Source organism: Dreissena polymorpha, chromosome 9, assembly GCF_020536995.1.
Source record: "Dreissena polymorpha isolate Duluth1 chromosome 9, UMN_Dpol_1.0, whole genome shotgun sequence".
NCBI classification, from domain to species: Eukaryota; Metazoa; Mollusca; class Bivalvia; order Myida; family Dreissenidae; genus Dreissena; species Dreissena polymorpha.
The window spans coordinates 76753837-76778901 of record NC_068363.1 but is presented as its reverse complement, the minus strand read 5'-3'; the positions used below and the strand labels follow the sequence as shown (position 1 = coordinate 76778901).

Here is a 25065-nt window from a genome sequence, read left to right as displayed (position 1 = left end):
TTGGCGGCATAGATTCCATCGAGAAGAAAATGTGTAACTTGGAAAAAGATATAAATAAACTATGTGTTGCTCTAGAAGATAGAGTCGGGAAAGTTGATGAGCGCGTAACGCGTCTCGAGGACAAGGTGGACGCGGCGGACTTTCACTCTGCGCAGTTGTCGGAGCGGGTACAGGAGCTGGAGAAGGAGAGGGATACCCTGCGTAACAACTTGACATACCTCCAATCGCAATTTATGCGTAACAATTTAATATTCACAGGAATAGCAGAGGTCAATTCTACAGGAAGAGAGCCACCGGAAACGACGGAGCGGAAGCTTCGCCAGCATCTTCATGACGCCTGTAAGATAGTTCGTGATGTTGCAGATTCCATACGATTCGAAAGGGTGCACTGTTCACCGGATTCACCAATTTCTGGCAGGATTACAAACATTGTAGCGAAATTTACCTATTTTAAGGACAGATAGAGCGTTAGGAAGTGCTGGAAGGAATAGATGGGACTGTGCACCGTGTATTCGAACAATTTCCATAGGACGTCATCGAAAAACGGCGTAAATTATGTCTAAGATGACAGAGGCAATCCGACAGGGTAAGCGAGCGTACCTGATATTCGATACCCTTAAAATTGACTGAAACGCGGTGCGGGCGTAGGGGCACGAAGGCAGTGAGATATCCATACTATCATGGAATGTACATGGACTGACTGAATGTAAAAAATCTAGTGCTGAGTTTGTTAATATGTTATGTTCTTCCGATATATGTTTCTTGTTTGAATCATGGACCAAAGCTTCAAGTAACATTAAAATCAATGGCAACCAATCTTTTAACTTTTTTAGAAAATTTCAACACAGGAATGCACGGCGATGCAGCGGTGGAATTGTTATTTATTTTAAAGACCAGCTAAAAGATAACATACATGAGGTCTTAAATGCATAAAACACTTGAAACGTAATAAAGCGTCTGGTGGTGACTGTATTTTAAACGAATTCTTTATTGAGTGTATTGATATCTTATCCAGTCATGTGTGTGATGTTTTTAATAGTATTTCAATCTTGGACTATTTTCCTGAACAAAATACAGAGGGTAATATTATACCATTGCATAAAAAAGGCCCCGAGGACTATGTGAATAATTATAGAGGAATAACCCTTGTTAGCTGTTTTTCTAAGCTATTTACAACTATTTTAAACAAGCGCATTGAATCATTTTGCGAAAATAATGCTTAAATCTCGGATGCACAATTCGGATTTAGAAAAGGATGTTCAACCGTTGATGCCATATATATTCTTATGTCAGTTGTACAACATTTTTCAAATGAAAATAAGCGTCTGTATGTTGTTTACGTTGATATGCTTAAATGTTTTGATAGCATATATCGCAATGCATTATGGCTTAAAATGTACAAATCCGGTATACAAGGCAAAATATTACGAATAATTAAAAATATGTATGAAAATGGAAAGTCATATGTAAAAGCATGTTCGACATACTCTGAATACTTAAGCTACGACGTTGGTTTACGACAAGGGAAAGTAATGCCTCTTATTCTATTTTCATTGTTTGTTAAGGACTTAGAACATTTTTACAAGATAGTGTTCATTCTGATTGAAATATAGAAGAATAATTTTAATGTAAATGTTTTTTGCAGACGGTATGGCGATTTTGGGTAAACCACCAGAAGAAATACGATCTCATTTAGACAACCTTTACCTTTATTGTAACTCATGGGGACTTAATGTTAATACTAGCAATACAAAAATAATGGTTTTCCGGAAAAGGGGTAGAATTCGCCGAGATGAGATATGGACATATATAATGGGGAAACTATAGAAGTCGTCGATAATTTTAAATATGAATACTTTGCTTTATAAATGTAAACAGTATGATCTTAAACCTAAAATATTGTGTCAATTGTTTGATGCCTTTGTTGGCTCTATTTTAAATTATGCATCAGAGATATGGAGTTTTAATAAATTCAAAGATATTGAACGCATTCACTAAAAAAATTGTAAAAGGTTGTTAAATGTTAAAAGCAATACATGTAATGCAACGGTGTATGGTGAATTAGGTAGACACACACAGTATGTAAATAGACATGTTCGTATTGTAAAATATTGGCTTAAAGTTGTTAATATTGAAAATATTATCATAAAAACTGTGTATAACCAGGAAATAAATGATTGTGATAAAGGGTATAAAAATTGGGTATCGAATTTAAACACGTTGTTAAATGATTATGGATTTTCCTATATATTCGAAAATGCAAAAATGATTTATAGAAAGTCGTTTTTATGGGACTTTGGATGTAGAATTGTAGATGCTTTTAAACAAGAATGGTTTGGCAATATGAACGATAGTTCTGTTTTAGATATGTATAGAATATTCAAAACAACCCTTGAATACGAAACGTACTTAGATTTACTGCCAAAAAGTTTGCGTACATACTTTGTTAAACTAAGGGATTCTGCCCACCCTTTGAAAATTCAAACTGAAAGATACTCACGTAATAATATTCCCCGTGATGAACGATATTGTCAATGTTGTGATCAAAGGGACATAAAAGATGAATTCCACTTTATATGTAAATGTCCATGTTTCCGCCAATTAAGGCAAAAATATATAAAAATTGTTTACTATGTGAATCCATCAGTTTTTAAGTTTCATACTTTATTGAACTCAACTGGTAAAATTGAAATTATAAATTTGTGTAAGTATATGAAGGAAGCTCTAACCGTAAGATATTCTATCACAAATAAGATTGTCAATGAAAACTAAAGTAGTAACTTACTGCTTGTAAAACGATATATATTTTACTACGGTATTATAAAGTCGTTCTTCTTTGTTAAATATACTTTGTCTCAAATTGCTTTATTACATTTTGTATTTTGTTATAACCCATACGTTGTAATATATAAACACGTAACAATATTGTGTATTATATTTTGTGTACTTAGACGATGTACATTTGTATCAATCTTAATAAATTGTCTGTTCTGTTCTGTTCTGTTTAATCCGGGATGGAATGCGTGCATATATAGAACACATTGTTTAATCCGGGATGGAATGCGTGCATATATAGAACACATTGTTTATTCCGAGATGAATGCGTGCAAATATAGAACAAATGGTTTTATCCGGGATGGAATGCATGCATATATAGAACAAATGGTTTAACGCGGAATGGAATACATGCATATATAGAATACGCGGTTAAAACTGGGTTGGAGGAATTTTGAGTGTGAGGCTAATAAAAGGAAAATAAGATTATGTTTGTTTTATTTCCAGGAGATCCATGTATTATCTTTATCCAGTTTCTAATGTTCACTCATAAAAGATGTTTAACATGAAGTTTCTAATCTTAATCCAATAGCATGTATAACTAATGCACAGAAAGTAGTCCTATCCTATTGTCTAGAAAATATGTTCTAGTCATTGTAACGACACTTAAAAGCTAAACATATGTTAGTTTAGTTTATTCGTCTTTTCTTATTTTTTTAAACTGCAGTATCGACTTTTAGAAAATGCAATTGCGACACGTTAACGTTATTAAGTTTACACACTATAATGCGAGTGTATTTGAATCAATCAATCAATCAATCAATCAATCAATCAACTTGAATGCATTTCGTATGAACATGTCTAGTGTTGCCTTGGTGTGTGGATTGATTAACCGAGTAGATTTGAAATAACAGTTTTCGGATGATATGAGCCGAATCGAGTTAATTAGAAACACCCTAGATTGTGTTTATTGTTAGCATTTTAATAGTTTGATATTGGTGGAGAACATAGTTCACAAATGGAAATATGTTTAGTAATACAATTCATTAGATTGTTAAATATTGTTAAATATTGATATATATATATATATATATATATATATATATATATATATAAATATATATATATATATATATATATATATATATATATATATATATGTATGTCAGAATTTGTTTTGACAGAATGATGAAAAATGTTGTTTTATGACAAATTGAAATATATATATATATATATATATATATATATATATATATATATATATATATATATATATATATCTTGGGAGGTGTGCCCTGCAAAGAACAATTGCTAGTGCTTTTCTGTTTTTACAACTATTGCCATTTGTTGACGTTTGTATTTAAATTGTGTCACCCTTCGTACAATGAAGTTGTATGGAGGGGGGGGGGTATTACCTGTTTCAGATTGTCCGACTGTCGTCGTAGTCCGTCGTCATCGTCGGGTTTTCATGTCAAGAGCATATCTAGAAAACTAAAACAGATGACAACTGAAACATTACTAGCTAGGGAGATATCATGAACTAAATTCACCTTTTGTATAATAATGGCCCTTTCTTAATTGTTGTACTTAAATTTTACAAAGTGCTTATCTCAATTAATTAAAGATGTGTCAACTTGAAATATTATTTTTTGGTTATTAACAACCAGAGTTCATTTCTGTTTTCATCGCGATTTATTTCTGTTGAATATTTTCTAACACAAAGCTTGCTAATATTCATGAAATACAATTTTACAGCGCAGCGGCCAATATGGCCGCCACGTCAAGAAGACGTCAAAAATCTCAATGTTCTTTTTAAATCTAACCGCAGACTCCCCACTTCTCACCAAAACCTACATTTTGTGTATAGGTTAATTTTAGGGATGGCAACGAATACCGATTTCGGTATTCGAATATTCGGTCACCCTTCCGAACGAATATTCGGATATTCGGTCAACATCTGTTGGAAAAAAGTCAACTTTGTTTACCGTACCATTACTCCATGTATTCTACTTTCGTTTTTACCGAAAATTCACCGGAAGTGACTAAATATTGACACAGCGTTGCCGTCGCTAATTCGAAGCTGATTTTGTTGATTACTTTTTAAGTTTTTATTGTTAAAATTGAATGACAAAAACTGTTTTTAAACTATTAATATCGTACATCAACAATAGAACGAGAAACATAATATTACATGACGACAAAATAATTACATGACAAAACAGTTATATCTACATATAATTAAAGCTGAACTTAAACGAATTAGGTACATAACCACAACACACTTTGAACCTGTTAAACAGACTAAACAGTCAGTCTTTTAAAGTTGCCACTTTTAAAAGACACTTGGATCGGCGACTTCTTATCGGATGATGTCGTGAAATACTTCCAAGCAGCGGAAGGCGTATGTGGCATTTTGCTTGGACAGATATTTACTTTATGCGTGTAACAATTATAATATTTTCAATTAAATGAGGGTGCAATACCAAAAACATTTCTTTAAGTATAATACCTGATTGAATATTGAGTAATTAATTAATGTTTGAACCATACGATACGCAAATACTCATTAGAGGTTGAGTAAATTATTTTCTAAAAGCTTTTTTGATTGGACAACGTGATTAAAACCATACGATCTGTTTTGTTTTTCACACCAAGTCGGCTCTTTCTTTACTCATTTAATCTTTGATCATTTTAAATGTAATTCGAGTTATTAGATCAAGACGGGTCGGTGTTTTAATTGCCATACGGTCTTATTTGTTTTTTACACAAAGTTGGCTTTTCCTTTACTCATTTAATCTTTGATAATTTTAAATGTAATTCGAGTCATTGGATCAAGTGCAGGTCGGTGTTTTGATTGCAGACGCGATTTGCACCTATCATAATTTTGACACAAAGTGTCTGGCTTTGTTAGCGGGATTTATCACCGGTATACTGTCATCACCATAGCGACGCATTATCGCGCCAACCGGAATAATCATTATGACACGGGGAACAACTTTTTTGACAATGTTTGAAGCAAATTTTACGAATACAAAGTCTTTGAAATTACTCGATTTTTTATTTTTTCTTCCGAATATTCGATTCGGAAAACAGTATCCGAATATTCGGCCCTGGACCGAATATTCGGATATTCGGATATTCGTTGACATCCCTAGTTGATTTGCATAAACTCCCCTTATAACTTCGATTGGTCTTTTAGTGTCCGTTTCTTCATGTGCTTATTATTGATTGGTTGCATTGCGCCCTGGGAATGGATAAACTTAACTGTTTAACATGCTTATCGAATGCTCCAAAATTTAATTACTTTGTGATGGTATAAAGTTTTACTGTTATGTTTGCCGGTGCAATACTTTGTGTAACCTATGCAAATAAGGTTTTTCGGTGACCCGTTCATCTGGGTTATTTCAATGACTATATGAGGTAATACTAATCTCATGTCTATATGTTGATCCTTTCGTTAATTGAACTCTTTGTTTGATCAATGCAACTTTGTGTGTCTGATGTAAACATTTCATGAATAAGTACCTTGTTAAACATCCAGACTCTGGATTTCTATATAACTATACTATCACTTTGTTGATTTATGTTTAATTGGTATCGAAAAACTTTCCAATATTTTAAACTAGTTTTTACATGCACGAAATAAACCCTCAAATATTTTGAACACTTATTATTTTGATATAAGATCTGAATATTGATGTAAATAAACCTTTAACAAGTTCTTACGTATCATTAATTATAACAGTTATTTCATGTATAAATTGCTCAAACATATTATTAAAATATCTCCTAATTAATTTCTATCATTTGTTATACTATATAAACATAACTAATTAATTTATTTATCTCCACGGGGTTATTACGTCACAAAAAGATCTCGCACTGACATGAACAAATATCCTCTATTTCTTTCTTCCATCTTTGATAGTTAATACGCTTTGTTAATTTTTAACATTAAAGTTTTCAATGGGGCATGTTTGCAAATTATACCAGGTAACAATAGGACCAGTCATATGTAGATAAATATGTACTGCATTGTTTTCATGTGCTACATTAAGTAGTGGACATTTCAGTTTATTGTCAAAAACGCTAGAATACAAAGTGTTCTATATTGATAAAATTCGAATTTTCATATGACACTACAAACATGAGAGAATTTCAGGTCACGTATAAATGTGAAGGCTTATTTTATTCATTTTACATGTGTGTAAACTATGTCTCAGACCTTGGATAATCTTTTAATTTGTAAAACATGTGTTCTTAAACCTTGATACGCTTAAAACTAATCGCTGTCTTAGTTTTGATTCATGTTTATGCATGTGCATTAATTCACAACAATTCACAACTAGAATTGAATATTAATGTCTTTTTTATACTTCTTATTTTTTGATGCGGCCACAATTAATTACGGGTGTGTAGAAATACCGGTATTTCTACACCCGGAATTAATTGTGGCCACAAATAAATAAAAACGAGCATTTTGTATCTACAAAAATCTAAGTAAGCATACCACATCTAGCGTTGAAATTTTGGCTATTGCTATAAGGAACACTGATTGTTAAGGTGTTAACTTTATTTTACGAAATACTTTACGAAATACTTAACGAAATTTTCGTTGATTTTGAGCGTTATAGTGACTTTAAAGGCCCGCAATAATTGATATACCACATTTGTTGCAAACATGTCATCGAGCCAATCGTTAATTGATTTGAGTAAAAGATGACATTAAATAAAATATTGGTACATAAAGAATTGGAGTATTAAGTATATATTTGGTTCTTATTAATTCAAAAGCAGAAAGTAGTACGAAGAAGTACGGTGTTTAAGCAATATGTGTACTCTTCACCTGGAGGTGAAAATTGAAAATATTCGTAAACAAAAGTTTAATAGAAATCGGATGGCTCGAATTCCGGATGGCTCGAACTTTTGTTGCCGGTCCCGACGAGTTCGAGCCATCGGGTTTTGACTGTATATATATATATATATATATATATATATATATATATATATATATATATATATATATATATATATATATATATATATAGTATTAGATTATTTTTAAAGATACGAATTGGTTATGAAACATTATGATCAACATTAAACTTATCAATGATAGTGATGCCTTGACTTATTGACCAAAATGTTCACGGTCGACATTGACACTTCGTGAGTTCCATAAAGGAAGCCTTTTGGCAACCATTAAGTTTCATATTCATTTAACAAATTGCCTTTTATTTCAATGGCACAATGTAGCCTTGTTGATAGCTTCTTATAGGACGCGGCAAAATTTGTTTAACATATGTAATTAATATGAAACCAAAACATGAATAGGTATAGGTCACATATAAAGTGATTGATCATACCGCTACGTTGCTTTCTGTCTGATGTAACTCGGCAAACCACGCCGTTCTTTTATTCTGAACCTCACCTAAATCAATCAACTATAATCAACTATAATTAAGTGACCCGTTATTCTCTATTGATCAAACAATAAAATACCATTCGTGTAGTGATATAACTGGCTTTCCTCTCAGAATTTGACCTGGCTATCGGAAAAGGTTATTGACACCGCCTTACATTATACATTGATAAGAGTCAAGGTTTATTTTATCCTGTCTCTGTTGCAAACATTGACCTAATAAAGCAGGGTCAAATAAACTAGTTTAAATCCGAAAGTATTTCACGTGACCGCGATCTATCGTAAGTACGTATTCCTACGCGCCGATTAACATGTTCGAATGTTTGATCTTTGAAATTTATTGAGACACATCATGAATGTTATCGTTTTATTATATGATCATTTTTATGTAAGTCGTGTTGTTAATAAACAGCATGACACAAGCAAGGAAGCGCACTTATCTTTCAATTCCTTCTTCTACTTCTTCCGCTTAAGTGCATGGAGTATCGATGCACCTTAGGCTAAAGACAAAGACCACTTTTAAGCTCAATGCAAACACTCCGGGAATCATTGTTGTGTATACTTATTTGGCTTTAATTGAATACCAATAGTTTTCCGATATTTGGGTTAGGAAGAAGAGAATACAATGTTGACATTGAAATCATATAATACACTCGCTTTAAGTAAAAAAATGATCATTTCCCCCTTCTTCTTCATCTTTTGTCTTCAACTTATTGAAATCCCTGCATATGTTCAAGAAACACAAAACACAATTTTAATAATAAAATACATATATTTCGACTGTTTAGCAAGAATTTTCATTTTGGTGTACAACAACTTCGCATATGCGTGTTTGTCAAAACATGTCATTCAATTATTCGTTTCTAGCAGGATCTAGATGAAAGCATGTATGTCACACTGCTGTAAATAGACACATGTTAAGATAGATAAAACATATGTTGTTATGGTAGTGATTGAGAGATGCCAAATAATTTATAATAAAATTTATATTGATATTGAATCATTTATATTTATTTCAACTCAGTTACTTTAATCTATTCAAGAGATTTTTAAGATTGAATTTTTAATATTGTTTATTTAAAAAGTGAACAACCATAAAACTTGATATTATAACGTTTGAAAACAAGACTAGTGGTAACTATATCTAATGCTTAAATCTTAAAAATTGTTTTGGTACATTCGTCTAAGAACGAATTGATTTTTTGGTTGCTGGGTTACGTTTTAATGTGTTGTTCCATTAAAATGTGCAGGCTTTTATTTCTAATCAATATGCAACTAAAATAGACAACTTTTTAAGCTTTTGTCCGCAAATTAGGTAGCACCTATCATCATATTATAACTATAAGCAAGACTTTCTGGATTTTAGGGACAATTTTGACGTGGTGGTTTTTAACGGTTATATTTTTAAAGCATCGAACGAATCCATTACGTATTTCGGATTGTCTGTTTGTCCTGCATAATTTGAATAAAATAACTCGCTCCTACAGGATTACGACTTCGTAAATCGTGTTTTGGGTCAGACTCAGAGTCTGAGAGGGTTTAGCATTCGATACAAACGCTATCAAAAATAGTGTGGTTTAAAATACATTTTGATAAAGGGATGGAAGAACAGAACATGGATTTCGATAAAGGTATGGAAGAGCAGAACATGGAAGTGCATATCGTTGTTACTTAATTGTTATCAGCATTGGATTAAATTTGTCATTGAGGTAAATATAATTGAGTTTTTGTTTTGCTGTTGCATTTTTTTCAATTTCTGACAAGAAAAATATCACATTCTCGATTCTTTTTTATTTCTTCTCATATTTCCAATAGTAAAGTATTAAAAGGATCATTTTAATATGAAACTATTTTTTACGTGACACAATGGGTAGTTATTCGGTCGTCAGGAATGCTGTGTACATGAAGGAGGCCCGACCAAAATAATTATTTTATGTCAATTTATCATGTGTCTTTGATAAAATGTGTTAACGGCATAAGTTTACGTGAAGCAGGATTAATCGAATACAAAGCGAGCCCTATTTTTCTTTTACGGACCGAACAGGATAAACTCTCTCCATCTCGGCACCAACCATGTATTTTCTAAAAAAATGTCTTAGAAACGTTTTTTCGGCTAACTCTTCCAAATTTAGGCTTCAAACATTCAAAGACTGTACAAAATTCCTGATGAAGCATGGCCCAAAATGATTGTCATGATATTATGTCAGATAATTAGTTCAAATGTTTGACAAACAATAAATTTTGCTCATAATTTGCATAAAACATGGACTCGGACATCACTTCTACGCTGATGACTCGCAGCTCTACCTTTCATTCGAGCCCACCTATGGAGCAGCCCAAAATGAAACACTAAATCGAGTTAAAAATTGCTTCCAAAATATCATCTCGTGGATGATTACAAATATGCTCAATCTTAACACCGACAAAACCGAGGTCACAGTATTTTCAAGTCAAAACAACGCCAAGTACGTAGACGGGTTAACTGTTTAAGTAGGGGACTCGACAATTAAACCAGCGCAATGCGTTCAAAATCTCGGTGCTTGGTTTGATTCAAGAATGAACATGGAATAGAATATAACTGCTATAAGTAGATCATGTTTCGGTCAAATCAGGAAAATAGGTCACATCAGGCAATATCTTTCACCAAATGCCACAAAAACCTTGGTCAATTCACTTGTTACATCTCGGCTAGACTATTGCAATGCACAACTGTATGGAACACAAAAATCAGCTATCAAGAAACTAGACAATGTTTAAAACATTGCGGCGCGTGTTATCACAAGAACATCCCGCAATAGTCATATAACACCGATCCTAAAGGAATTACACTGGCTCCGAGTAGAAAAAAGAACTCACTTCAAAATACTTACCAATGCGTCCAAAGCCTTATATGGACAGTCGAATGTATATCAGAAAAAACTACTTTAAGTCTACGAACCAAGGCGAAACTTAAGATCAAAGAACGAAGCGACTTCATTAGTGATTCTAACTAAGATTTAATCCGTATCATATGGGGAGCGAAGTTTCATGTACGCTGTCCCTAATCTCTGGAACTGGCTTCCATCAAACATTCGAGGTTCTTCAACACTGAATTCTTTCAAAAAGGCACTGAAAACTCACCTTTTCCTCCAATCTTATGTCAAATAGGCAGTGGTTTATTAAAGTCATTATATAAAATATCAATCAAATGAACTGGAATTAACCCTTTTAAAGGAAGTATACTTATTCCTTTGGGGTTTGTGGACTTGTGGTTTTACACGTGTGATTTGACAAATACATATTATACAAAATCCGTGTTACTTGTAATATGTGCATCAAGTTTATGGCTAATAATACATACTAATACATAACATTCAAATATATAGTTAAAACAAAACATAAAACGTGATAAATAGCAATGTATGACTCATATACTGACTCCCAAATGTCTGGAATATATTTTTGTGAGAATTGCGATATCACATTGTGATCATCAGGCTACAGTACAGAACTCACATAATCGCAACCAGATATCTACATATTAGCTGAAATAAATTCAAATGAGAATGAAGAATTCACCTAGTGATCATGCCGACAATATAGTGTCTTGCTGATATTTCTAATCAATGGTTACTGTACAGGTTTTTTACGTAGTACGTATAGTGTAAGTTTTAGATTTTAATGTTTCATTAATTGTCGTATAGCTATATTCATTCAGTAGTTTTGAGCGATTTCTTGTGAAGCAGTGTGGCAAAATGTATTCGTATCTGCAATACGTCAAATGTTCTTATGCAAAGCGCCTTTAAACGTGCATTTTTGCATGAAAATGGCGCTATATAAAATCTGGTATGCTAATAATAATATTACTTATTATTATTATTATTATTATTAATATATTAATATTATCTTGAACGGTACAACCAAAGCATTCTCTTTAACCTCACTATAAGTGACTTTCTCAACCAAAGCATTCTCTTTAACCTCACTATAAGTGACTTTCTCAACCAAAACATTCTCTTTAACCTCACTATAAGTGACTTTCTCAAACAAAGCATTCTCTTTAACCTCACTTTTAGTGACTTTCTCAAACAAATCATTCTCTTTAACCTCACTATAAGTTACTTTCTCAACCAAAGCATTCTCTTTAACCTCAGTATACGTGATTTTCTCAACCAAAGCATTCTCTTTAACCTCGCTGTAAGTGACTTTCTCAACCAAAGATTTCTCTTTTACATCACTATAAGTGACTTTCTCAACCAAAGCATTCTCTTTAACATCACAATAAGTGACTTTCTCAAACAAAGCATTCTCTTTAACCTCACTATAAGTGACTTTCTCAACCAAAGCATTCTCTTTAACCTCACTATAAGTGACTTTCTCAACCAAAGCATTCTCTTAAACCTCACTATAAGTGACTTTCTCAACCAAAGCATTCTCTTTAACCCCACTATAAGTTACTTTCTCAACAAAAGAATTCTATTTAACCTCAATATAAGTGACTTTCTCAACCAAAGCATTCTCTTTAACCTCACTATAAGTGACTTTATCAACCAAAGCATTCTCTTTAACCTTACTATAAGTGACTTTTTCAACCAAAGCATTATCTTAAACCTCACAATAAGTGACTTTCTCAATCAAAGCATTCTCTTTAGTATCACTATACGTGACTTTCTCAACCAAAGCATTCTCTTTAACCTCACTATAAGTGACTTTCTAAACCAAATCATTCTCTTTTACCTCACTATAAGTGACTTTCTCAACCAAAGCATTCTCTTTAACCTTACTATAAGTGACTTCTCAACCAAAGCATTCTCTTTAACCTCACTATAAGTGACTTTCTCAACCAAAGCATTCTCTTTAACCTCACCATAAGTGACTTTCTAAACCAAAGCATTCCCTTTTACCTCACAATAAGTGACTTTCTCAAACAAAGCATTCTCTTTAACCTCACGATATGTGACTTTCTCAAACAAAGCGTTCTCTTAACCTCACTATTAGTGACTTTCTCAAACAAAGCATTCTCTTTAACCTCACTATAAGTGACTTTCTCAAACAAAGCATTCTCTTTAACCTCACTATAAGTGACTTTCTCAACCAAAACATTCTCTTTAACCTCACTATAAGTGACTTTCTCAACCGAAGCATTCTCATTAACCTCACTATACCGTAAGTGACTTTCTCAACCAAAGCATTCTCTTTGACCTCACTATAAGTGACTTTCTAAACCAAAGCATTCTCTTGAACCTCACTATAAGTGACTTTCTCAACCAAAGCATTCTCTTTAACCTCACTATTAGTGACTTTCTCAACACAAGCATTCTCTTTAACCTCACTATAAGTGACTTTCTCAACCAAAGCATTCTCTTGAACCTCACTATAAGTGACTTTCTGAACCAAAGCATTCTCTTTAACTTCACTATAAGTGACTTTCTCAACCAAAGCATTCTCTTTTACCTCACTATAAGTAACTTTCACAACCAAAGCATTCTCTTTAACCTCACTATAAGTGACTTTCTCAACCAAAGCATTCTCTTTAACCTCACTATAAGTGACTTTCTCAAACAAAGCATTCTCTTTAACCTCACTATGCGTGACTTTCTCAACCAAAGTATTCTCTTTAACCTCACTATAAGTGACTTTCTCAACCAAAGCATTCTCTTTAACCACACTATAAGTGACTTTCGCAACCAAAGCATTCTCTTTAATCTCACTATAAGTGACTTTCTCAACTAAAGCATTCTCTTTAACCACGCTATTAGTGACTTTTTCAACCAAAGCATTCTCTTATACATCACTATAAGTGACTTTCTCAAACAAAACATTCTCTATAACCTCACTATAAGTGACTTTCTCAACCAAAGCATTCTCTTTAACCACACTATAAGTGACTTTCTAAAAACAAAACATTCTCTTTAACCTCACTATAAGTGACTTTCTCAAACAAAGCATTCTCTTTAACCTCACTATAAGTGACTCTCTCAAACAAATCATTCTCTTTAACCTCACTATAAGTGACTTTCTCAAACAAAGCATTATCTTGAACCTCACTATAAGTGACTTTCTCAAACAAAGCATTATCTTAAACCTCACAATAAGTGACTTTTTCAATCAAAGCATTCTCTTTAACCTCACTATAAGTGACTTTCTCAAACAAAGCATTCTCTTAAACCTCACTATAAGTGACTTTCTCAACCAAAGCATTCTTTTTAACCTCACTATAAGTGACTTTCTCAAACAAAGCATTCTCTTTAACCTCACTATAAGTGGCTTTCTCAAACAAAACATTCTCTTTAACCTCACTATAAGTGACAATCTCAAACAAAACATTCTCTTTAACCTCATTATAAGTTACTTTCTCAAACAAAGCATTCTCTTTAATATCACTATAAATGACTTTCTTTTACAAAGCAATCTCTTTAACCTCACTATAAGTGACTTTCTCAACTAAAGCATTCTCTTTAACCGCACTATAAGTGACTTTATCAAACAAAGCATTCTCTTTAACCTCACTATAAGTGACGTTCTCAACTAAAGCATTCTCTTTAACCTCACTATTAGTGACTTTCTTAACCAAAGCATTCTCTTTAACCTCACTATAAGTGACTTTCTCAAACAAAGCATTCTCTTTAAGCTCACTATAAGTGACTTTCTCAAACAAAGCATTTTCTTTAACCTCACTATAAGTGACTGTCTCAAACAAAGCATTCTCTTTAACCTCTCTTTGAGTGACTTTCTCAAACAAAGCATTCTCTTTAACCTCACTATAAGTGACTTTCTCAAACAAAGCATTCTCTTTAACCTCACTATAAGTGACTTTCTCAAACAAAGAATTCGCTTTAACCTCACTCTTAGTGACTTTCTCAAACAAAGCATTCACTTTGACCTCACTATAAGTGACTTTCTCAAACAAAGCATTCTCTTTAACCTCACTATAAGTGACTTTCTCAAACAAAGCATTCGCTTTAATCTCACTATAAGTGACTTTCTCAAACAAAGCATTCTCTTTAACCTCACTGTAAGTGACTTTCTCCAACCAAAGCATTCTCTTTAACCTCACTATAAGTGACTTTCTCAAACAAAGCATTCTCTTTAACCTCACTATAAGTGACTTTCTCAAACAAAGCATTCTCTTTAACCTCACTATAAGTGACTTTCTCAAACAAAGCATTCTCTTTAACCCCACTATAAGTGACTTTCTCAAACAAAGCATTCTCTTGAACCTCACTATAAGTGACTTTCTGAACCAAAGCATTCTCTTTAACTTCACTATAAGTGACTTTCTCAACCAAAGCATTCTCTTTTACCTCACTATAAGTAACTTTCACAACCAAAGCATTCTCTTTAACCTCACTATAAGTGACTTTCTCAACCAAAGCATTCTCTTTAACCTCACTATAAGTGACTTTCTCAAACAAAGCATTCTCTTTAACCTCACTATGCGTGACTTTCTCAACCAAAGTATTCTCTTTAACCTCACTATAAGTGACTTTCTCAACCAAAGCATTCTCTTTAACCACACTATAAGTGACTTTCGCAACCAAAGCATTCTCTTTAATCTCACTATAAGTGACTTTCTCAACTAAAGCATTCTCTTTAACCACGCTATTAGTGACTTTTTCAACCAAAGCATTCTCTTATACATCACTATAAGTGACTTTCTCAACCAAAACATTCTCTATAACCTCACTATAAGTGACTTTCTCAACCAAAGCATTCTCTTTAACCACACTATAAGTGACTTTCTAAAAACAAAACATTCTCTTTAACCTCACTATAAGTGACTTTCTCAAACAAAGCATTCTCTTTAACCTCACTATAAGTGACTCTCTCAAACAAATCATTCTCTTTAACCTCACTATAAGTGACTTTCTCAAACAAAGCATTCTCTTTAACCTCACTCTTAGTGACTTTCCCAAACAAAGCATTCACTTTGACCTCACTATTAGTGACTTTCTCAAACAAAGCATTCTCTTTCACCTCACTATAAGTGACTTTCTCAAACAAAGCATTCGCTTTAATCTCACTATAAGTGACTTTCTCAAACAAATCATTCTCTTTAACCTCACTGTAAGTGACTTTCTCCAACCAAAGCATTCTCTTTAACCTCACTATAAGTGACTTTCTCAAACAAAGCATTCTCTTTAAACTCACTCTAAGTGACTTTCTCAAACAAAGCATTCTCTTAAACCTCACTATAAGTGACTTTCTCAAACAAAGCATTCTCGTTAACCTCACTATAAGTGACTTTCTCAAACAAAGCATTCTCTTTAACCTTACTGTAAGTGACTTTCTCAAACAAAGCATTTTCTTTAACCTCACTATGTATGAGTGACTGTCTCAAACAAAGCATTTTCTTTAACCTCACTATGAGTGACTTTCTCAAACAAAGCATTCTCTTTAATCTCACTAAAAGTGACTTTCTCAAACGAAGCATTCTCTTTAACCTCACTATAAGTGACTTTCTCAAACAAAGCATTCTCTTTAACCTCACTCTTAGTGACTTTCTCAAACAAAGCATTCTCTTTAACCTCACTATAAGTGACTTTCTCAAACAAAGCATTCTCTTTAACCTCACTATAAGTGACTTTCTCAAACAAAGCATTCTCTTTAACCTCACTATATGTGAATTTCTCAAACAAAGCATTCGCTTTAATCTCACTATAAGTGACTTTCTCAAACAAATCATTCTCTTTAACCTCACTGTATGTGACTTTCTCCAACCAAAGCATTCACTTTCAACTCACTATAAGTGACTTTCTCAAACAAAGCATTCTCTTTAACCTCACTGTAAGTGACTTTCTCAAACAAAGCATTCTCTTTAATATCACTATAAGTGACTTTCTCCAACAAAGCATTCTCTTTAACCTCACTATAAGTGACTTTCTCAAACAAAGCATTCTCTTTAAACTCGCTATAAGTGACTTTCTCAAACAAAGCATTCTCTTTAACCTCACTATAAGTGACTTTCTAAAACAAAGCATTCTCTTTAACCTCACTATAAGTGACTTTCTCAAACAAATCATTCTCTTTAACCTCACTATAAGTGACTTTCTCAAACAAAGCATTCTCTTTAACCTCACTATAAGTGGCTTTCTCAAACAAAACATTCTCTTTAACCTCACTATAAGTGACTTTCTTTAACAAAGCATTCTCTTTAATATCACTATAAGTGACTTTCTTTAACAAAGCAATCTCTTTAACCTCACTATAAGTGACTTTCTCAACCAAAGCATTCTCTTTAACCTCACTATAAGTGACTTTCTCAACTAAAGCATTCTCTTTAACCTCACTATAAGTGACTTTCTCAACCAAAGCATTCTCTTTAACCTCACTATTAGTGACTTTCTTAACCAAAGCATTCTCTTTCTTTAACCTCACTATAAATGACTTTCTCAAACAAAGCATTCTCTTTAAACTCACTATAAGTGACTTTCTCAAACAAAGCATTTTCTTTAACCTCACTATAAGTGACTGTCTCAAACAAAGCATTCTCTTTAACCTCACTATGAGTGACCTTCTCAAACAAAGCATTCTCTTTAACCTCACTATAAGTGACTTTCTCAAACGAAGCATTCTCTTCAACCTCACTATAAGTGACTTTCTCAAACAAAGCATTCTCTTTAACCTCACTCTTAGTGACTTTCTCAAACAAAGCATTCTCTTTAACCTCACTATAAGTGACTTTCTCAAACAAAGCATTCTCTTTAACCTCAATATAAGTGACTTTCTCAAACAAAGCATTCTCTTTAACCACACTATATGTGACTTTTTCAAACAAAGCATTCGCTTTAATCTCACTATAAGTGACTTTCTCAAACAAAGCATTCTCTTTAACCTCACTGTAAGTGACTTTCTCCAACCAAAGCATTCTCTTTAACCTCACTATAAGTGACTTTCTCAAACAAAGCATTCTCTTTAAACTCAATATTAGTGACTTTCTCAAACAAAGCATTCTCTTTAACCTCACTATAAGTGACTTTCTCAAACAAAGCATTCCCTTTAACCTCACTATAAGTGACTTTCTCAAACAAAGCATTCTCTTTAACCTCACTGTAAGTGACTTTCTCCAACAAAGCATTCTCTTTAACCTCACTATAAGGGACTTTCTCAAACAAAGCATTCTCTTTAACCTCACTATAAGTTACTTTCTCAAACAAAGCATTCTCTTTAACCTCACTATAAGTGACTTTCTCAAACAAAGCATTCTCTTTAACCTCACTATAAGTGACTTTCTCGAACAAATCATTCTCTTTAACCTCACTATAAGATACTTTCTCAAACAAAGCATTCTCTTTAACCTCACTATAAGTGACTTTCTCAAACAAAGCATTCTCTTTAACGTCACTATAAGTGACTATCTCAAACAAAGCATTCTCTTTAACCTCACTTTAAGTGACTTCCTCAAACAAGGCGTGATATCCAGTGCCCTGAAGTGAATATACAGTTGGCAGTAGTGGGCATTACATGACTATTTACGCATTGTGTCTATTTTTTTATGAAGTAACAAGTGCAATATATAACCTTCAATGCGCTGAGCTTGTGTAGCGCGAGGCTTTGTTTATGAGGCTATTACGATGTGCCGTCCGAAGCCTTCTAAAGGACAATTACAAAATTACAAAAATATAATATCTCATATTTCTCGGGCATCATTGCGGTTGATTGAAAAAAGAGAGAAAAAAAGAAAACAGATCAAGTCGCTTAAATATATTCAGTGCGACTTACCAAGATTTTTCATGCTCTTTGATGCAAATAAGCCGTCTCGCGCCTTAATGAGCCTACCGACTTGAGTGACGTTTTTTCATTGCATTTCTACGCAGACCAAGACACCGTAACTTTCAGACGGTAGCTCCTTTATGATTCCTTTGCAGCAGACGTATTTCACCCAAATGTAGCAGAAAAGCACTCTTACCTAATGAAATAACTAGACTCGCGTTATTCGGAACGAATTGTTAATAACAGCTGCTATTTCCAGCTATTAAGTTGTCACTTAACAATTTTCTACCGGGAACAGGTATTGAACACGGGTAGCGTAGGTGAAAACCAACCACTGTGCTAACCGGACAGCCGCTGCGAACATACCAACATGCAATTGCAAGCCCTTATTGAAATCGGATCGCGCACCACCTAGCCTATAAAACGGAGGGGCAAGACTCGAAAACTAACGAAATTTCCGAATGCCCTTCGCCTTGAACGAAACCTACCGATAATTAATATATTTCACTGACACAGAAATCAGCCGAATTTATAAGAAAGATTTATTAAACATATTCTTAAAATATCAACTGCTAAAAAAATGCTCAATAAAGTACTAATAACAAGAATATTTAGTTACTTTGTAAATGACAGGTAATATTTAAAAGGTGTTTACTTGGCGGATGGAATCTTATGGAGTGTATTATATAGTAATCGTGAAGAAACGTGAATCATCTAATTGGACCATGAAACCTTTCGCCAAGCTGGTTAGATGCTTGACAAACAATGCCCTTGCTACAAGAACAATTCATTTAAATATACCGTAAAAAGAGATCTAGGAAATTGAGTATAGTACTTTCACTACAAACTTATTAAATACACTTAATACTGCAATGAATTTGACTTTGAATCAGAAGTTATGTTGTGCGTTGACAAGTAGGCGCAACTCGTCGTATAAAAACGTCGTGTAATAAATACATGTACTTAGAATAATACCCATATGTACATATTGATATTGTCGAAATTAAAGAAAAGATCTCGTAAAAAATGGGTTCCTTATTCAATATTAGTGACATTTTATGAAAGACGTGAGCTTTATAAAAGATGTTCATGGCATATATAAAACATAGTTTACCAGTAATACACGATTAGATACATGATACACAAACGAGCGAAAAGTCTGAAAATTAAATCGTCAATCAGAGATCAAAATGAAGTAATGCGAAGAAATGACAACAGACAGAGCTTTCATATCCTCTAAGTCTGACATCAAGTGTAAGTATTTTCTTGTGTGTAGCATGGGTCTCAGATGACTGACAATATTCGGAATGTGGACACACGAGTTGATTAAAAGTATTGGCCTTCAATTCCTGGTTTACGTTATACATGCGTCTTCGTATTAGATTATGTAACACTATCGTTTTGCCAGCTGTATTACCGAGCTATATATCCATCTAGAAAGTTAATTAATAGCATGTTTTAATGGTCAAGCAGGTCCATCATTTCAAGGCCCATTCCAGGGGCCGAATCCTGACAACACTTCCCGCGGGAGCAATCATCGATAAGGTGGGTAATATGTACGGTTAAATGAGGCTCAATTGGTATGTGTCAATATAGTATACTACAATCTACCTTGTGTACGTAAAATACGCTTTAAGGCACCAGGCCAAACTCGGAGTATTTTTTAGTGTATTTTATGTACCACAACTACTTTGTAGTATTTTTAAGAGTACCCTCTGTACTTGTATGTAGTACCTGAAACACCAATAACCATTCGAACTTTACTGGACATTTTTCATTGCCTTGTTACAGCCATTTGTGATTTAATTTTGTTTTAAGTCGATTGGAACTTCAATTTTTTACAGATTTTTGAAAGATGATGCTACTTCTGAGATATCTTTATTTAGTTTGCGGGAAGTTTAATGTCAGGATGCAGCGTTTTTTTTACCTCATTTACAGATATGATTTTTTTTACTTTTTATATTTAAAAAATCCCATTAAGGTCTCTCACGATGCTGTCGTCCGTAGACGTAGTATGTAATAAATAGGTTTGTATTTTTTACATCACATAAACTTAATAAAAAAGATATAGCGTATCTATTCAGTGCAGAATGTTGTGTGTATCATAAAACAATATTTTTACAATTCATATGACAACCATTTTAATGATTATTTTAAATATATATATATATATTATTATGAATTCAAACATAAGTTGGCAAGATTACTATTTTTATAAAATGATTAACACCAAACGCTCTAGTGTCGACAGATACGGGGTGCAGGATCGCGTGACTTTGGTGGGTTTCCAAATAAACGTTAATTGATGTAAACACGTCGATAACTGATGCTTTTTTCCTAATAACTTTTTAGAACATTTTTTTCTAAAGAATTTCAACTTGGGCATATAAAATAGATTTTTATGCTGGTTATTGCAATCTGAACTACATCAAAATTACTTTATTAAATTAGCATGTGTTCTTGTTCAAAAAGTCCATTGTACTGCACGATTATGCTTCACGCAACGTGAAATTTCAGTCGATTTCAGACGTTTTCAAGGATTGATTCTAATACCTTAAGATATCAGCACAAACTGCAAGAAAATCTGTCTTTTATGAACTTGCGAGTTTTGCAAATGTATTTCGATGACTTAACTTGCAAAACTAAAGTTCTTAACGGTGTGTTTATATTTTGCTCAGGCCGTGTGTATATCCCTGAAAACCCCGTTGACTCTTTACCCAGGACTGGGGAACTTCTGCGGGCGGCTCTGCGAATCCAGCGAGTACCGTCATCCCTCGAGTCGGACGTCCTCTCCCGCGGACCCCGCTGACTCTCTGAACTTGGAAGAATCGCCGAGCCGGATGCTAATTGCCGGTGGGTGGATAGGGGTTTTCCCTACATCGTCGGAAGAGGAACGGGAGCAGCGGGGCAGCGAAGGTGGCAGCGTAGAGGACGGACGGGGTGGACCTGAGGCAGCGATGCAGACCAGAACTTCGAGGTGGTGGCAGTATGAAAATTATGGAAGTGTCCCAGGACCGCGGTACCTAGTACGCTTAGCGTGCTGGGGAAACCGTCCGGTGACATCTAGAGCGCCCATAAAGGCAGAGCTTGGTGCTAGGAGCGGGAAGATTTCTTTGAAGATTGTAAGCACTCCCTTCGCGGAGTTGCCTTGTCCCTTCGAGTGCGGGGCACCCAGACATGAATTGTCTTGAAATTGTCTACCAGTTCACATTAAAGTCTCATTGGCAACCGTGCATTGGTCTTTTTGGATCAAAATTATTTCTTTGGCGAATACCCGGCCAGCCGGGATAAATTTGAGCTACTTTTGCTAAAAATTAAATATTTTCCTCTGAAAGGTAACAGGGGCAGGTCTAGTCAAAATGAACCCGTGAAGGCGCGCGCAGGAACGGTTACTAAACTTTGGAACACACACACCCAGGATGGTAAAGTTTGTGCACTTGCGATGTTTCGTCGTGCCTAGTCTCACTTCCTCTGCAGAAAACATGGCTGCGCTGACGCCATGTTCAAGATGACAAAGAATTACTAAAACAGGATTAACATCCTGACTCCACTGCAATAACAACCTACTAAACAACAAAACCAACCTTCCCTTTTTACGAATTTAAGTTGTTTTGTTCCGTAGGGTGAGAAAGCTTCAAAGAAATTTGGAGCTTTCGATATCGACTTTATGGAATAATATGAATCTAGACTCGCTCTCATTTGCCTTAGCTGAAATAAGTTATTCGGTGGCAAATCTTACGAAGAAAAACTTCAGGTCCAGTGTTGCTGAAATAAATCACGTAAGCATTTGTTAAGTTAAAATTCAGAACCAACGTGACGTGCACCTGTAAATAAAGCTCGATTGGTAATTGTCAGCTCGGGTACAGTACTGTCCACGCCTTTTCCCAACTGCTAGACAGTGATTCTGCGGCGGGGAAGGAGGGGTGTACTCGCTAAAATGATCGTTGTTCTGCTGAGTTGGCTAATACCCACAGCATTTAGTTACTTAAGTCTAGTCGGTAAATGCAGACAATTTCTGTTCTTATCAGGACAACGCCGCACGACGCCACGATAGCAGTGTGTTACTGTCCATGCCAAAAAATAAAAACATTATAATTAAAAATTGTTTAAATACTGTGGCTTATAAAAATAAAGATAATTGTATAAAAATTAATTTATGTTTTTATTCACAGGTAGGTCTACAATATGAATGAATATACAACACGTAAAGCATTTTGACAAATTAATATTTAATTCATAACACATACAACACAAGAATAAATGTTCGGTTAAATTTCCAAATGAGAATGATAGTTTGTAATCCGAAACACGCTTCCGATTTTTAATGTAAACACTACGTTTACAAATGCTTCCAATATTACAGTCATCATGTATATTTCCCGACAAAAGCGCGCGAAAAATTATGCTGCAATGTACAAGTTCAAGGTTTATGCGTGGAAAGCTTGGGGGTATTGATTTTTTGATACAAACTTTGTAGTGCAGAGAACACTAAATTCTGTTGATTTCGGTTAAAAGTTTCTTTGGTATTTTTTAACACAATTATATGGCGAATAATTTGATATTTCCTCCAAATTAATTTCAATTGAAACACGCCGTATCTGTCTGTGGTGTTTTGACAAAAGGGATTAACATGTGTGAATGTCATTCTGCTGATTTGGTTTATAATTGACCACTCGCCAGCTGTCAATCAAACTCACGAAATAATCAATAAAATTTTGTTTATTGCGGCCACATGGTCTGACAAACAAAGACTGTCGGAGTAATGAATAAAGCGTTTTATGAAAACACAACTTAGTGGGCGGAGCGATCTCGTATTTGGCGACTGGTCAATGATAATTACCGGTAATACATTGTTTTGAATGTCATTATTTAATATACATATTTACTTGTAATTAATGTTATTTTATTTGAAAATCAGGAAGTCAAAGTTTAATTGATCGTTATCTCGTTAAACACGGAGTTTCCTCCGCGTTGCCCAACCGAGGGCCGCTGCGTCGGCTTATCAATTTACTGATACTTAGCCTCGGCGGCACCAATCATGCAAACTCCGTATCGCGGGACGTTCTTAATCTCCCTCCGTGGGCGTGTCCGCGTAGTAGCGTGGAAAATTGGGGAAAACGCGTGGACTGTACTGTTCTACTAAAATGTGCCCCTAAGGAAAATATATTGAAACATACCTTGGCCAGCAATGACCAATCAAGTGCAAAGTGTCTGGTCATCCAATTTTTTTAGCTCTGCTGTTTTCGGAGAAAACCCAAGGTATTGTCATAGCCAGCTCTAGTCTTTTTTATAAGACGCGCAAAGAATTCAAAAATACTTTTTATATGGGCTAAATTCTTTGGAACGTCTTATCGTGGAAAAGTCAATTATGTGTTGGACACCAGAAAGTTTAAATTTTCATCAATTTGCGTAAATGGGCTAAATAACATTACCAACTCATAATGTTTTAGTTCAGAAGTCCATTTTAATCTCAAATATCTTCGAATTGAAGTTAGAAAGGCATAAATTTTTCAGTTAAACTTCAGCTTAAATCGCAAAACAATCAATCACCTGTCGCCATGTCATGAAACTGATTTAAATATGAACCAATCAGAGGAAAGCATTACAGTGTAACGTGTACGCGTAATTTTATGTAGCATGAGCTTTTAACACCGACTTATACCTAGTAGATCTAGTATGCTCATCTTTGTTGATTTAATAAGAATATGTTCAAAACATATATGGTGCAGTTTCTATTCACTCTTCTAAATTTCAGCAACTTTTTATGCATGTCTTTTTGCACCTCTGTCTGTGTTGTTTCATGTACTTGCATTCCACGTTACATAGGATGGTATACTGTACGATCTGTATCACTATTATTTATGAACCGTATACAAATAAAGGATGTTATTTATTTCAGAACTTATTAATTGTCACTTTAGAAAAAAAAACAATGCTTAATTAATCCAGAAAAGTATAATAACATCTGTTTACTATTTAACGCTCTGCACCACAACAGATGAACGCAAACTGTATTTTACGCCGTTCATTCTTCCATATGCTAAACATCGAGGCTGTGTTATCGATTTATATCTACACAGCAAGCGAATCGAGAGATATTGAAAATTTGAAAAGTGGTTGGATTTAAATTGCTCAGGCTTGCAAAATTCAAAGTGTCATTAAATAATTTTTAGTGA

General features: G+C 34.1%; 1 protein-coding gene across 1 annotated transcript in view; it reads left to right on the top strand.

Annotated features, from left to right (window-relative positions):
* Window positions 1-22339: 22339 nt before the first annotated feature.
* LOC127843930 (CCR4-NOT transcription complex subunit 1-like) overlaps window positions 22340-25065 on the top strand; it is a 94698-nt gene continuing 91972 nt past the window's right edge. The window contains exon 1 of the mRNA XM_052373832.1: window positions 22340-22668. Within this exon, the coding sequence (XP_052229792.1) occupies window positions 22567-22668 (102 nt within the window). The 5' untranslated portion in view covers window positions 22340-22566. The remainder of the gene's footprint in view (window positions 22669-25065) is intronic.